This window comes from Acipenser ruthenus, chromosome 18 (genome assembly GCF_902713425.1).
Source record: "Acipenser ruthenus chromosome 18, fAciRut3.2 maternal haplotype, whole genome shotgun sequence".
Classification (NCBI taxonomy): domain Eukaryota; kingdom Metazoa; phylum Chordata; class Actinopteri; order Acipenseriformes; family Acipenseridae; genus Acipenser; species Acipenser ruthenus.
In genome coordinates this window covers 5,429,338-5,442,955 of record NC_081206.1, presented here as the reverse complement: position 1 = coordinate 5,442,955, position 13,618 = coordinate 5,429,338, and the positions used below count along the sequence as shown (strand labels likewise).

Below are 13,618 nucleotides of genomic sequence, written 5' to 3'. Positions count from 1 at the left end.
TGTTGCTTATATTGACCGTGGTGACTATCACCGGAAATAAAGACATAGGCAACATAGCTGGCTAGTTTGGATGAGTATGTACAGATCCGAGACATTGCCTTATGTGCACTGCCTTCTCTTCTTCAGATCAATCAAGTTTAACCCACAGACTTTATCTGGATCGGGAACAAGTCATTGGGCTGGTCCTGGTTTTGTGGCAGTCACACCTGAAACCCATAGCAGATGCTTCCATGCTTGCAATGCACAATCATCAACTGTCCATGCTAAACATCACATCACATAAAACCTCAGGACCAAACAATGCATAGCTTATCATGGCATAAGTGTGTATAAAGGTTTTTAATGTTCAGCTATATGTACAATTACACATATTGCATGTCCTGCTGCTTTACTACTCTTTTCTGCCTGTGCCGCTGCCTTTTCCCTCTCCCTTTCTCCATCACCCTTTCACTTTCTTTCTGTCTCTCTCCTCTCATTTTCTCTCCCTCTGAGAAAACAAATCTGCTACAAATTGACACGCAGAGAGAATGAAAAGGGAGAAAAAAAAATCAAAGGCATTGCTCAGGGGGCAATCAATTCAGTCATGGCCTGGACAAAATACAGACTAACCAGGATGGATGAAGGGAGAGGGTTAACAGATCTCCTGAAGATGAACCTGCAGCCCTTCTCATCAGATGATGCAGGAGCTCAGAGAAAGAGAGAGAGAGAGAGAGAGAGAGAGAGAGAGAGAGAGAGAGAGAGAGAGAGAGAGAGACGAGAGAGAGAGAGAGAGAGAGAGAGAGAGAGAGAGAGAGAGAGAGAGAGCCTTGTGTCTCTCTCACTGTCAGATTCTCCCTCTCCCAGCTCTAGTTCACTCATCCCTCCCTGCTCCTCTCCCATCCCACCTGGACCTGGGAGCTCAAACATGAAAAGAAAGTGACCAGGTTTTTTTTTACTCTTGGGCAAACAAAATAAATGACTCTGCAACTTTTAGGAGCAAGAAAGCACATTCTGGACCATATCTACCACCCATGAGTTTGTATAAGGATTGGCATCTCTTCCCAATAAGGTAGGAACAAATGTTTTTTAAAGTTTTGCTTTTATGTAATTCATGTATTTCTTATGCACTTGAAAGATGAGGGACAAATGGCATCGCTCTATCCAAGCAACCCCACAGTGCTCTACCAATGCATTCCAATTCTGACCTGAAACAACACACCTGTTGTTAAGTCATGGGCTATCCAAGAGAAACACCTACTGTGGTTTGGCAAATTATGTGATGCAACTTTAGGGTACTTTTTTGAACCCAGGCCCTCCAGAGCTAGTGTATTTGCCTTTATATTTAGTTTGTTTAGTCATTCTGAACTCAAATTATTTTCCATAATTGGCCTTTTCTTCTTAAATACTGTGTACTTTTATATATTATTTCTAAATTCTAGTTTAATTGTAAACGCACAGCTGTATTTTTTTTGCAAAGGCAATTAAAAAGGCTTTGAGGTGATTTTAATTTTAAAATGTTTTAGTTTGAGCACATACAGTACTGGCGCTCAGTGTTCCATGTTCAACACAGTAACCACATTGTCAGTGCAGATGGAATTGTATGTACAGTATGTATGTCAAGATCATATGAGTTAAATCAATTTAAATTGAGAGGTGTTAGTATACATAGGAACTCAATTCACTGCTCTTACAGGGATCAGAGAATCATTAAAAGCAGCTTGTCAGAATTGTTACAGATAAAAAAAAAACTATAGATGGGAGAAAAATACAAATTCCCCTGTCCTTTCCCTTCCCTGACTCAAGCAAGCAGGCAGAGGAAGACCATTCAAAATAATACACTAAACCGATATAAATGTACCTGTCCACTGCTCTAAGCGTCTCTTTGCAATTCCTAAAACAAGCAGAAAACAACAAGAGAGGGATTTATTTCAGCAAACAGTCAATCCAGCTAGCAAACCCCTAACAATACAGACACCCTTTAACTGAGAGGGGGCAACAATAAATAAAACAAAGTGAACTCAGATTGGAGAAGAAGCTTCATAAAAACAGCTTACAAATCGTGAAAAAACAAAAGTGATGGACTAACCTAGCCGCCCAACCTCCAAATCAGAAGGGGAATTATCACAGCCAACGGCTGCCCATCTTTAGAATCATTGTAATAACCCCATCATAAACGTGGCTATTCCAGGCACCTTGCGGATTACTCAGCAGGGCATATGCTGTTAAGTTTGTTTTCTTTTTTGGATGTCTGTTTCTCTGAAATCTTGTGGGGCTTATAACTTCTGAATGCATATATGTCTTCATAATGGTGGGGTTAGGAAACGCACAGATTTATACAACAAACTGTTCTCCTGAAAAACTAACCAATGATTATGAATAGGTCTGTTCGCACACATTTATGTCAATTTAAAGGAATATTTTAACACAGTGAATTGGCATAATATAACTACTGATCAATAACATTTCAATTGTGAATCATTTTCCCATGCCCATAAAACCACTGACCTGAAAAAAACAAACAGGACATTGTGCATTTATGTAGGTAATTGTGCTTAATTGAATCCGTAGCAACTGGATAAATCATTTCCACCAGGTTTTCACAGCACGGATATGAGAGCAATCAATTTAATTCAAGACCTCTTCCTGTGTCAAGATGACACTTTTAGCACTTCGCCCCAACTAAAACGGTCACTTTATTAATGACCCTACTTCACATCCCATCCTTTCCCTCACCTTCAATATTCCACTACCACTACCTACTATTCTGTAAGCAGGGAACATACAATATGAAATGTATACAGCTGGGGTCAATGAAATGCAGTATTGTGTTTACTGTTGGGCGGAAGATCTTTTAGACCATTCACTTGCCGAGTATACCTGCGACTCCGATTTCCACTGACATAAAGCACATTTAAATGTTGGCCTAGAAAGACATTTATGTCAGTATTATATGTTATAAATGTTCTGGTGGTCTTAGGGAGCTCTGATGGAATTGGTGGTGAAGAAAAGGTTTTATTTTATTCATTTTTTACTGTGTTTGAAATCCATTTTTAATAAAATGCTTGTTTAAGAAACAATTTGATTTGTTAAAAAGCAGCACAGCAATGCAACCAAGAGGGAGGCACCACAGCACTTCTTTATCCTCCTTCAATCATAACCCCATTGCATTACAATAACCTGCACATTCAAATACTCCATGCAGTGAAAGCAAAACAAACGATGGAAATATACGACACGCATTGAACTAATAATAATCAAAACACAACCCTTACATCAAATCCTTTAAGAACAGGGGTTCACTTAAACTTTAAAATACATTTGGGGTGTAGTAATGGGCAGGTAAATCCAGGAATCTGAATTGTAAAATGTAACACAGCAGCACTGCATGCCCAGTTGGTTTGACCTTGTGGCAAGCAGGTTTAGAAGGAGGAGTAAGTTTGGTTCTCTAAATCTAAAACTACACTTGAGGAAAGAAAGCAAACAAAGCCTGTTACAATTGATGGGCCCATGTACTGCCAGTCCACCCTTGATTTGCAAACATAATTTATCTTACACCTCACATTAGAAGCAATCATAAGCTTCATGTGGTAGGTGGAAAAATTGGAAACAAAAACTCATTTTACATCAATTTATTTCCAGCAACAAAGTTACCAAAATACCTAAGTGAACTACAGAAGCCGAACTGGTACCAAGGCAAAGCATTTGTCAAACAAATACAAGAGTACTAAAACTCATCCATCAACTAAACACGTTTAATTTCAGACATAGCCAAGACAAAGGGTTACTGTCACTTTCTTAATGAATTGGATTTCCCATCAGATAGAAATAATTTGTAATAATATCTACTGACCTATGGAAATAATTCACTAGTATACAAACAGGTTATTATCAGTATGCCTTCAGCTGAGCCAGATTTTATGACATCATGAGTTTTTCTTCTAAAACCCAGAGTTAAGCTGCATGTACACTTATTAAGTTGTATTTATGTTGTATGTGAGAATACTGGATTTGTGTTGCTCTTGCTGCCCAGGGCCTTCCCTGTAAATAAAACCTTGTTCTTAGTGAGTAATATAGGAAATACAAACACATAGATCGATAACAGTCGATTGGGGGTTGAAACAATAACAATACATCAAGGAAATGGCAGCAGGATTTAAAAAAAGCACAAGAGCTAAACTATTAAACCCAAAAAAAACTTTCACTTTCAAACTGCAGGGCACCTGCATTTACAATGGGAAGCCGAGAGGATCACACACAAAGAGAGCTGCTTCCTTTAAAGATCGTTCTGATCCTGGGTATCGAATTAAATACCCACTAAGTGCATATTGACTGTTTTGCCTCGCTTTCTCTCCAGTTCTTTTGTAAGATGGTTCTCTGTTACTCCTTTTTTTCCCTTGATCTGCAGAAACTGTTTTATAAATATTAATGGCTGTGTGGCAAGGATGTGAAGGTATACATGACAAACCATGAATTGCTTAATGGGGATTAAGTCTGTATTGTGTTAAGGGATTAAATTGACTGGATGTAAGAGTGTTTATGTGATAGCAGGAGCTGAAATTAAATGAAAACTCACACTGGAAGAAAGGAACGAAATCCTTTCAGTACTGGATCCTGTCACACTGGAATGAACGTTTTGATAGCTGCAAATGCCATCTTGCTGTTTACCCTCGCTTCCTTGTTGCAGCACTTGCAATCATTCTAGATGTGAGTTGTTGATTCTGGAGTCTGTTCTTCATGTGGAGGGACCAAATTAATAAAATCACACAGAGCACCTCTTTCAGACAGCCATACCCTCTGGTAAAACAAGATGCAACTAGCTGAGAGGACACGAAATACCATGCAAGATAATCTCATTTTACTATTCTTTGAAACGTCTCCAAAAAGTAAAGTGATTAAACTGATGGCATTTATCTCCCTGGTGCATCTCTGCAATGCATTATTTATGTGTTTATGGACCCATTCAAGTACTATCGATTTGCAGAAAGATTAATGAGTCCATTGGGAGCCAAATGGAAATGGGGGGGGGGGGGGGGGGGGGGGGTGCAGATTCTCTGGCATTGTACAAGAGCTCTGATCTGGTCTCATCAGTCACTAGGGGAGTTCTTCACAACGACCTGTACCAGTACACTCTCAATGCATCTTAGTGGAGTCATGAAATTGGATGGCTGACTGTTTTATTTTTAAAGCTATTTTTCTGTATACTGAGTGCCATGAAAACAACCACTGAAATATGAGAGCTCCTGGTGCTGTTGGACAGGCAGTATGATCCTCCTTAATAGATCACCTGGGACAGGTATATGTTCAATGCTATGCTCCAAGGTCTACCGCATTGTCCGTATTGATACTGTTCAGTGCACCAGTGCTTATGAATGCCAGTGCAGCGGTTGACTTTGCTAAATAAATCAGATCCACAGGTTTAAAAACAATCTAAAAGTCATGTCAGGAAACCAAGGGGAGTTTAATTGACATTTCATTCTGGTGAGATGTCTATTGGTATGCTCTAAGACCCATATCGTTCAGCTTTCCCACTCTCAAAGCGGATTCCAAGTGCTGGTACTATATACTAAGCACACAAGAACAAGCCATTGCTAATGGAAGCTTTGTCTTGTGCTCTCAGGTTGCAATTATTACAATAATGCGACGATGCAACCAGTTGCAGTGCTGGTAACCGCCACTCTAACTGTAAGTTTGCCGTGCTCAAATGTCAATTTAGCTTTGTTTTTTGGGTGGTTTTTTTAGACAAAGTTATTGATCTGTAATAACCAATTGAACTGGCTTCAGATCTTTCAAAGGTACTACACTAATGTACAATTGGCTTTGTTATAATATCTGGATATGATTTAGCTCATCTTTTTTGATTGGCATTGGCTGATTTACAGTAGTTCATATTCTTGGACAATAGAGAACAATGCCTGCTGGGCTTATTTACAGCAAAGCTAAAGCCATTGCTTTTCCTATACAAACAATGAGTGATCCTACTTTAGAATGAAGACATTAATCATAAAAAACAAGGCACTTGAGAGACGCATACAATGGGAATCAACAGTCATGTGTAGCACACACTTTGGAGTAAGTAGTGCATTTTTGTTCTCCATGTAGCCTTCATGACATGTTTATGTAATATATAAAAGCTGCATGTCCCTGTTTCAAGTCAGTTTTAGACACAACAGGTGAGAAAGCAGATAAGACAGAAAGGGAGTAATCATTGATGCATGGGTATGTAACAATTTAAACACAAGTCATACATGTCCTATTAAATCAGGGGCACATTTCTAATATTTACCAACCATAATGATCTGACAAAAAATACTGTTCATAGCAAGGGGAGGCAAGTACAGTATAAACCCATTAATGTTCATTCAATGATTTAATATTTAGCTACATTTCATAAGCTTATCTCTAAAATCGCTTTACTCTATTAGGGCAATTAGCTTTTAGCATGCACCACTGATAACAAAGAAACAAACCAAGTCAAAATGTGCTAAATTCCCTTGTACTGTAAAAGTTTTGATACTTGAGATAAAAAGAATTGTCTTGACATTTTATAGATAAATAAGATCTATAATGCCTAAAAACATGATCTGTAAACAATATTAAAGGTTATTTTAATTCATATTATTAAAATACCAATGCTGGTAATTTACAATAATATATACACTCTTGATGTATTTTTTATCTTTTTCTTTTGGACATGGAATTTGGTTGAAGGAAATGCAAATGTGCAGTACAGTGCAAAAGAAAATGTCAGGTGAAAGTGATTACATGCAATTGTCTTTCAATTTAATTTCCTATCACTAGCAAACAGGTCTGATGAATCAATCACATAGGTCGGGTGATTCTAGAAAGTATCAAGATTAAAAACCCTGTGATTGGGTAAGACATGTGCCAACAAGTCAAAGTAAGTGACAGAAGAAGGCTTGCAGGAGATCAGGTTTGAAAGATGAGCTACTGTACTTTCCCACCACCTGCAATGATGCACAGAACTCTGCTTAATTACAAATCCAAGCTTAAATACATTTTTCTTTTTGGTGTGTCACATGCTGTGTATGATTTGTGATGGTCTCCTAAGAGAGGATCAGAGTCACTTATAAGTAGGAGGATATATTGACTTGGGGCTTGGTGAAATCTGTTTTACTGGGTAGCGAGACGTTTAGGTGGAGAGAGGCAGGTCACTGTAGAAAATTAAAAGCTGGTAAATTGGATTGTAACTCAGCCCATTTGTATGTTACAGCAAGAGCCAGAGAATAACATGTTTTTGCTGCTCAGATCTTCGCTGAGCAAATCTTCAAGACTCCAGTAAAACTAGTTATTTGTTCCACATTGAATTTGCCACTTTCTTCCGTATTGAGTTATGTACTGCTGTATCATTGCTCCCTGTGACTTAAATTCTCAATCTCTGTAAAATGATACTGTTTATGGTGCGTGCCGGGAGACCACCACTACTGACATTTTGTAAAAGTGCTTTCTCTGGTGTGGAATCAGCAGTTCTGCCACAGGCATGCTTCTCTTCATATGACGTTAGTGCAGAACTGTGTTCAGTGCAGAAACACAGAGGCACTCTAAGCAGATGTCGCCTGTGTTGCTGGCAGGATGCTTGTTTGTGTGGTGATGCATAGCACCTCTAATGAGATCTTTAAACATTTCACCTCACTTGATTGGAAAGTCAGATTAATTAACCCTTCTTCTTTGTAGCTAGCAAGGTGTCGCAATGATAGATTCCCTATTTGTAATTTGTATTTCCACAATTACAAAACTGCAATCATGGGAGGATCCAAGACAGTTATAATACTGTCTATATGGGATCAGTACTAAAACCATAAACCCTTTCCATAGGCACCACTAATTCCCATATACTGTGTGTGTGTATAGAGTAAATTATGAATAATCTAACCTTTTTCATGGCAGTACTTCTCTAGATGTGTATTATTTCCCCATTGCCTACATCTCCCTTATGTAGCTAAATATTATGTATATTATATGAACGCTGAAAGTAAAGCACCAGAAAGCAGCATTGCATTGTCTGTTTAGAGGAGTGTAATCCCTTCGTATTCTAATATATTTCGACAAATTGTGCTGTGCAGTCTAAAAGGTTGCTTTGTGAATGGCTATAGGCTTAATTAAATTTACTTGTTTAATGTAAAAAATGCAGTGTCTAGAATTGCTATTTAAAATTAAAACAATTAAAAAATTGCTACTTGCAATAAACAGATTGAAAAGGGAGCAATATTTATTTGGCTCATGTATCATACTTTTCCATATTTGCTCTGTATTGCATATCATTTAAAAACTAATAACTGATCTAAATGCCTTATAAAGAGACCTTGGTATGCATTGAATCACCGATTAAACTCGTCTGTTGATGACTTTTTTATTGGTATCATTAGTATTATGTAATGGCATAATGATGTCATGTTGTCTTTGCTACAAAGAATATGTATATCTATGCTGTAGATTGGTACACTTGGTAAAGGGGGACAATATATGTACTCTTATACTGTGTATTTTGAAAGGAAAACCTTTCCATTTGGTGTTCATGTGATTACATCTTTATTTACAAATGTCCTTGACTACAAATGTCTCCTAGACAATAAAGAGGTTCAGTAGGGACAGCTGTAGTTCACATCACAATGAAACTTCTCTTGAATCAGTATTCAAAAGCTTGACTAGCGTGGTTCAATAAAATGAGTCCACAAGTCAAATTTACTGATTCACAATTGACACAGTGTACAGTTTGTTAGCTTTTTGTTTTCTAGAAGTCACAACTGCATCATTATGGGGCCAGTGCTCAAACATGTGAAAACAAGCACTGCTAAAATCAGGCCAGTACTTTACATTGTATAGAAGTGCTAGGTCATATTGAAAACATTATTATGCTTCTAAATTAAACACACAGCCTGCGCTGACTGCCAGTCTCTCTCTCTCTCTCTCTCTCTCTCTCTCTCTCTCTCTCTCTCTCTCTCTCTCTCTCTCTCTCTCTCTGCAGATGAGAAATGCCTCAGAAACAGCCTTGTTTGTTTCCACCATATCCAGGGAGAACGACGTGATCATGGGGACAATCTATTCTCTGTTCGGTAAGCAACGCCCCCTCACCAGGTGATAACTGAACTTTAACCCTAGCGCTACAGCTGACATTACAAAAGCGATAACCAAGGCTTTCAATTCTGATTTCTTATTAGTATAGGGTCCTATCAAGGAGAACAAAACTGGAAATTAAACTTCAGTTCTGTGTTTTTGTTCTTGTAAATATTTTAACAATAAATAAATACATTCTGGAAAAGAACAAAAGATCAGCTGCAAAACAGGGTGAGAATGTTCTTATGCTGAAGGGAAGTAGCAAATGCGTCGTCTTGTGAAATACTGGCCCCTAATGACACGGATATATCTTGCTGTCTCATTCCATCTGCAGGTGTTCTCTCCCTGCTCGGAAACTGTGTCCTGCTCTTTGTGGCGTATCGCAAGAAGTCCTCCCTGAAGCCAGCAGAGTTCTTCATCATCAACCTGTCTCTAAGTGACCTTGGAATGACCTTGACCCTCTTCCCACTGGCTATCCCTTCCGCCTTCTCACACAGGTAGCGGGGTTTAAAAAGTGACCGTGTCCTATAGGCAACTTAATAACTCTGTGAGGGGTGCTGGTGTCCTTTGCTTCTCTTTTTACAGAAGCGAGTTACACAGAAAAAGGCACCTGTTTGTCTACTTGACTTTCTACCATTTTTCCCTTACAAATCTAAGTTTTTGAAGTTACTGATAAGCTGCATCCTGTTCCCAGTATTCTTTTAGTTGCAGTATTAAACCAGTTGAATGTTATTCCCAGCAGTCCCCCTACAAAGGCACTGACTGGCTGTGCCGTTCTGTCTGCAGGTGGCTGTTTGATGATGTCGCCTGCCAATACTACGCTTTCTGTGGTGTTCTCTTTGGACTGTGTAGCCTTACCAACCTCACTGTGCTCTCCTCTGTTTGCTGCCTCAAAGTGTGCTACCCATCCTACGGTAGGTAGTGGTACAACCAACCCAGACGTGACACTTGCTGGAGCACCCAGCACTCACACTTAGATCCTGCATTGTCTACAAGGTTTCTGACTTTGAGAGTTCCTTTCTGGCCTCAGGCTGTAGCTCAGTCTAATAACCTCTCATCTACTGTACCTATTCGCCAGATTTGACAATAAATCTCAAATGGCAGAGAGGGTACCACTGGTTGTCACAAATGTTCGTCTACCATGAAGTGTTAGCTGCTCTTAATTTGCACCAGCACAAGGGTGAGTCATAAACAGTTTTAGGATTAAAGGAAATGTCTCCCTTTTGAATCTTCCATATCAAAGCAGCACTAGAAAAGAAGAAAAAAAATGAAACATATGCACTGTTTAATGCCATATGACAGCCACCACACAACTGATTTGAACTTGTTTCATAGATTGTGCAATTATTTGCAACCTCTATTGTACAGTAAACATTGCCCTGCTATGAAATTAATACAATCAGGGTGCAGTAGGATATCTTTAGAAAAAACTGAGAGAGAGAGAGAGAGAGAGAGAGAGAGAGAGAGAGAGAGAGAGAGAGAGAGAGAGAGAGAGAGCAATCTTTTTCTAATAGTCTCGCTGCTTTAGCAGTTGTGTTCTTGAGCAGGTTTAATTTCCATGAACTCCCATCACACTCTGTTTTGGACTGTTGGCTGTGTTGTTTATGAACACTTTGCACAGAGTTAAATGCATATTGCTTTGCCTGATAGCCTTCCTGGATGTTTCACTGTCAGTTTATGCCCTCCCCCCCCCCCCCCCCCCCCCCCCCCCCCCCCCCCCCCGCTCTATAAAAGGTTATTCTCTTGCAGGGCTGTTTAAAATGTCCAAAAACAATGCAGCATTAGTACCGCAGTACTTCATATGGGTACCTTATCCACCATGATTCACTTTATTTGTCCCAGATGTTCCACTCTTTTTTTTTCCTGCGTTCCCTCACTGGCAGGTAACAAGTTCTCGTCAGCCCATGCCTGCCTCCTGGTGGCGGGTGTGTGGTGTTACGCCTTGATCTTTGCAGGAGCTCCCTTGGCAAAGTGGGGTCATTACGGTCCAGAGCCGTATGGCACAGCGTGCTGCATCAACTGGCAGGCGCCTAACAGTGAGCTGTCTGCCATGACCTATATTGTGTCGCTCTTCGCCTTCTGCTACGTTGTGCCCTGCACCATCATCTTCACCTCCTACACCTTCATCCTGCTGACTGTGCGGGGTTCACGACAGGCTGTCCAGCAGCACATCTCCCCTCAGACCAAGACCAGCAATGCCCACAAGCTCATCATCAAGGTAAGGAGGCTGAGGCAACAGCTTTACATGAAGCAGAACAATAGGCGAGAGTTCCAGTTCTGAATCTGAAACTACAGTGTGCCATTATAAACAAATGAATAATCAGGATTGACTGTAGGCAACTGATAGCACCCTCCTTCTCTTCCAGCTCTCAGTTGCGGTATGTATTGGATTCCTGGTGGCCTGGAGCCCGTATGCAGTGGTGGCAATGTGGGCGGCTTTCGGAGATGCCACGCGGGTTCCACCTATGGCGTTTGCCATCGCTGCCATCTTGGCCAAGTCCTCAACCCTCTACAACCCTGTGGTCTACCTTCTCTTCAAACCCAACTTCCGCAAGTTCCTGTGCCGCGATGCTGCTCACTGCCGACGGTGTCTGTGTGCCCAACTATGCTGCTGCAAGCGGACAATAGTCCAGAAGGAGGCACTGCGGAACAAGGAATTCAGCAACTCCACGCGGCTCTCTAACGGGCTGCCTGAGAGCCACACCACCTGCCGGCACTGGCAGGAAATCCTCTAGGAGTCTGTAGAGATGAGAAAGTAACTGAGGGATTAGTTAAGAGCTAACCAGGTGGGCTGGCCAGGCACTGAGAGCTGTGCACCATGTCTCGGTTTGATAAAACTGGTGTGGATTTGGGGTGGATTCTGTACTTAACTCCCAATCTCAAAGAATGTGCGGTTGAATTTAACTGGATAGCATAGAACAGTTTACCAGCTGCAATTTCACAAATGTTGTAAGATACATTAATAACTGCTCACGGACAACTCATGTGCATTATGGAGTTATTGTTTATCAGATCAAAGAAGGTGTATCTATAACTGCAGAACAAAAACAGCAAAGATGCTGTTCTATTTCAGTATTTGACTTATCACTGATATTCTCTTGTTTTTTTCAACTAGTGCCAATATTATTGTCGAGAATTGGGCTGTCAGATATGCTGCGGTTTTGAGGGTGCATAGAAACAGTATATTGATGATATCTAACTAAAAGACTGCACTACATCATTGATCAGGCTGAAATATTCAATTTAAAATATTCGAGTAAAACTATTGCTTTTTTTCAAGATTGTGTTATAAATAAGGAGGCAGCTATTTTTTAAAGAAAAAAAAATGTTATTCAGTTATGTCCTTCAGTGTCCAGAAGGTGGCGATAGTGTATGTCTTCAAAAGGATGTTGATGTGGGTTGCTCTGGGTGTGGGTGATCTGGGTTTTTCAAATTAACATGGGGATTTAAATCCCCACTGAACACAACAATCCGTTTTCTAGTTTGTGCAGTAAAGAAACGGAATGGAGGTTTTGGGGATTCAAAAGTTTAAAGAGAACCACAAAGACAATATGTGTGCCATTGAAAATGGAGATGAAGATGACAAGCTTATTCTATTGAACAACAGCAGATGCTAAGTCCCAGTTGAAAGTGTTACTGAGAATATTTCAGGGGAAATGAGAACTGATCACCATGGAGGTGCTTTTTAGACAATATAGTATTGGTCACTGGTGTTCATGTATTTATTTATAATATATGTTGCTTAAAATAAGAATTCATGGTGACCCTTAGACCCTGTTGACAATGTTATGGCAGTCCTTTGTGCGGTTGAGTTTGAGACTGTTCAGTGCCAGTTACCAATACCAGCTGTGCTGAATTGTGCTGTTATTTCCCAGAACCCCATCTACCCAACTGAAGCCCAGCCCTCCAGAGGTACTGAAAATGCACCACGTAGACCAGCCCTCTCCAGTTACCACCTGCCATTGTGACAAACTCACCAGTAAGACCATTAACAGTATTACGTGCATAATAAAGGGATTCCAATGTATATACCATCTGTCCAGTTCTCATCACTGCAGTGCTGTGGGGTACAGATTTAATTGCACAACTCTGATTGTACAAGTCGATCTCCAGGCTACGTTGTGGTTTCTTGTGTAATGCAAGGTCTGCATTCTGGTTGCATATATGCTTTGTTTGTAAGAGATACATATATACTGTATATATCTATAAATCGAGAGATTTAAAAGATTGCTTTGGGTTCTTATTATTTATTGGCACTGCGACAAGCTGTTTACAAATGCTGTAAATTAAAATAAAGATGTATTTGTTAAAAAAAATGTAAATTGATTGGATTTATTCACAGCAAGTTATAGTTAAGGGCTCTCTGTCTATCTGTCTGTCTGTCTGTCTATCTGTCTATCTGTCTATCTATCTATCTATCTATCTATCTATCTATCTATCTATCTATCTATCTCATTCTATTCATATTATTTATCTCCTAGATCTCTTCAGTCTTTGCATCAATTACCAGCAAATGTCAGAAATGTTGAAAAACATCATCATTTGAAACCAGTGTGTATTCACGTCT

The 13,618-nt window shown here is 39.8% G+C and overlaps 1 protein-coding gene across 1 annotated transcript; it reads left to right on the top strand.

The window, feature by feature from the left end:
- Positions 1–844: 844 nt before the first annotated feature.
- On the top strand, positions 845–13,365 carry LOC117430295 (opsin-5-like). The gene is made up of 6 exons (XM_034907986.2): positions 845–1,048; positions 8,963–9,050; positions 9,386–9,548; positions 9,838–9,965; positions 10,935–11,269; positions 11,418–13,365. Exons 2-6 carry the CDS (start codon positions 8,963–8,965, stop codon positions 11,784–11,786), a joined length of 1,083 nt encoding a protein of 360 aa, XP_034763877.2. The 5' UTR covers positions 845–1,048; the 3' UTR covers positions 11,787–13,365.
- Positions 13,366–13,618: the final 253 nt, after the last annotated feature.

Coding starts and splice junctions, on each gene's coding strand:
- LOC117430295 (XM_034907986.2), top strand. CDS start 8,963: ATGAGAAATGCCTCAGAAACAGCCTTGTTTGTTTCCACCATATCCAGG. Junction 9,549..9,837: donor CCTTCCGCCTTCTCACACAG/GTAGCGGGGTTT, acceptor TTCTGTCTGCAG/GTGGCTGTTTGATGATGTCG. Junction 11,270..11,417: donor CCCACAAGCTCATCATCAAG/GTAAGGAGGCTG, acceptor CTTCTCTTCCAG/CTCTCAGTTGCGGTATGTAT.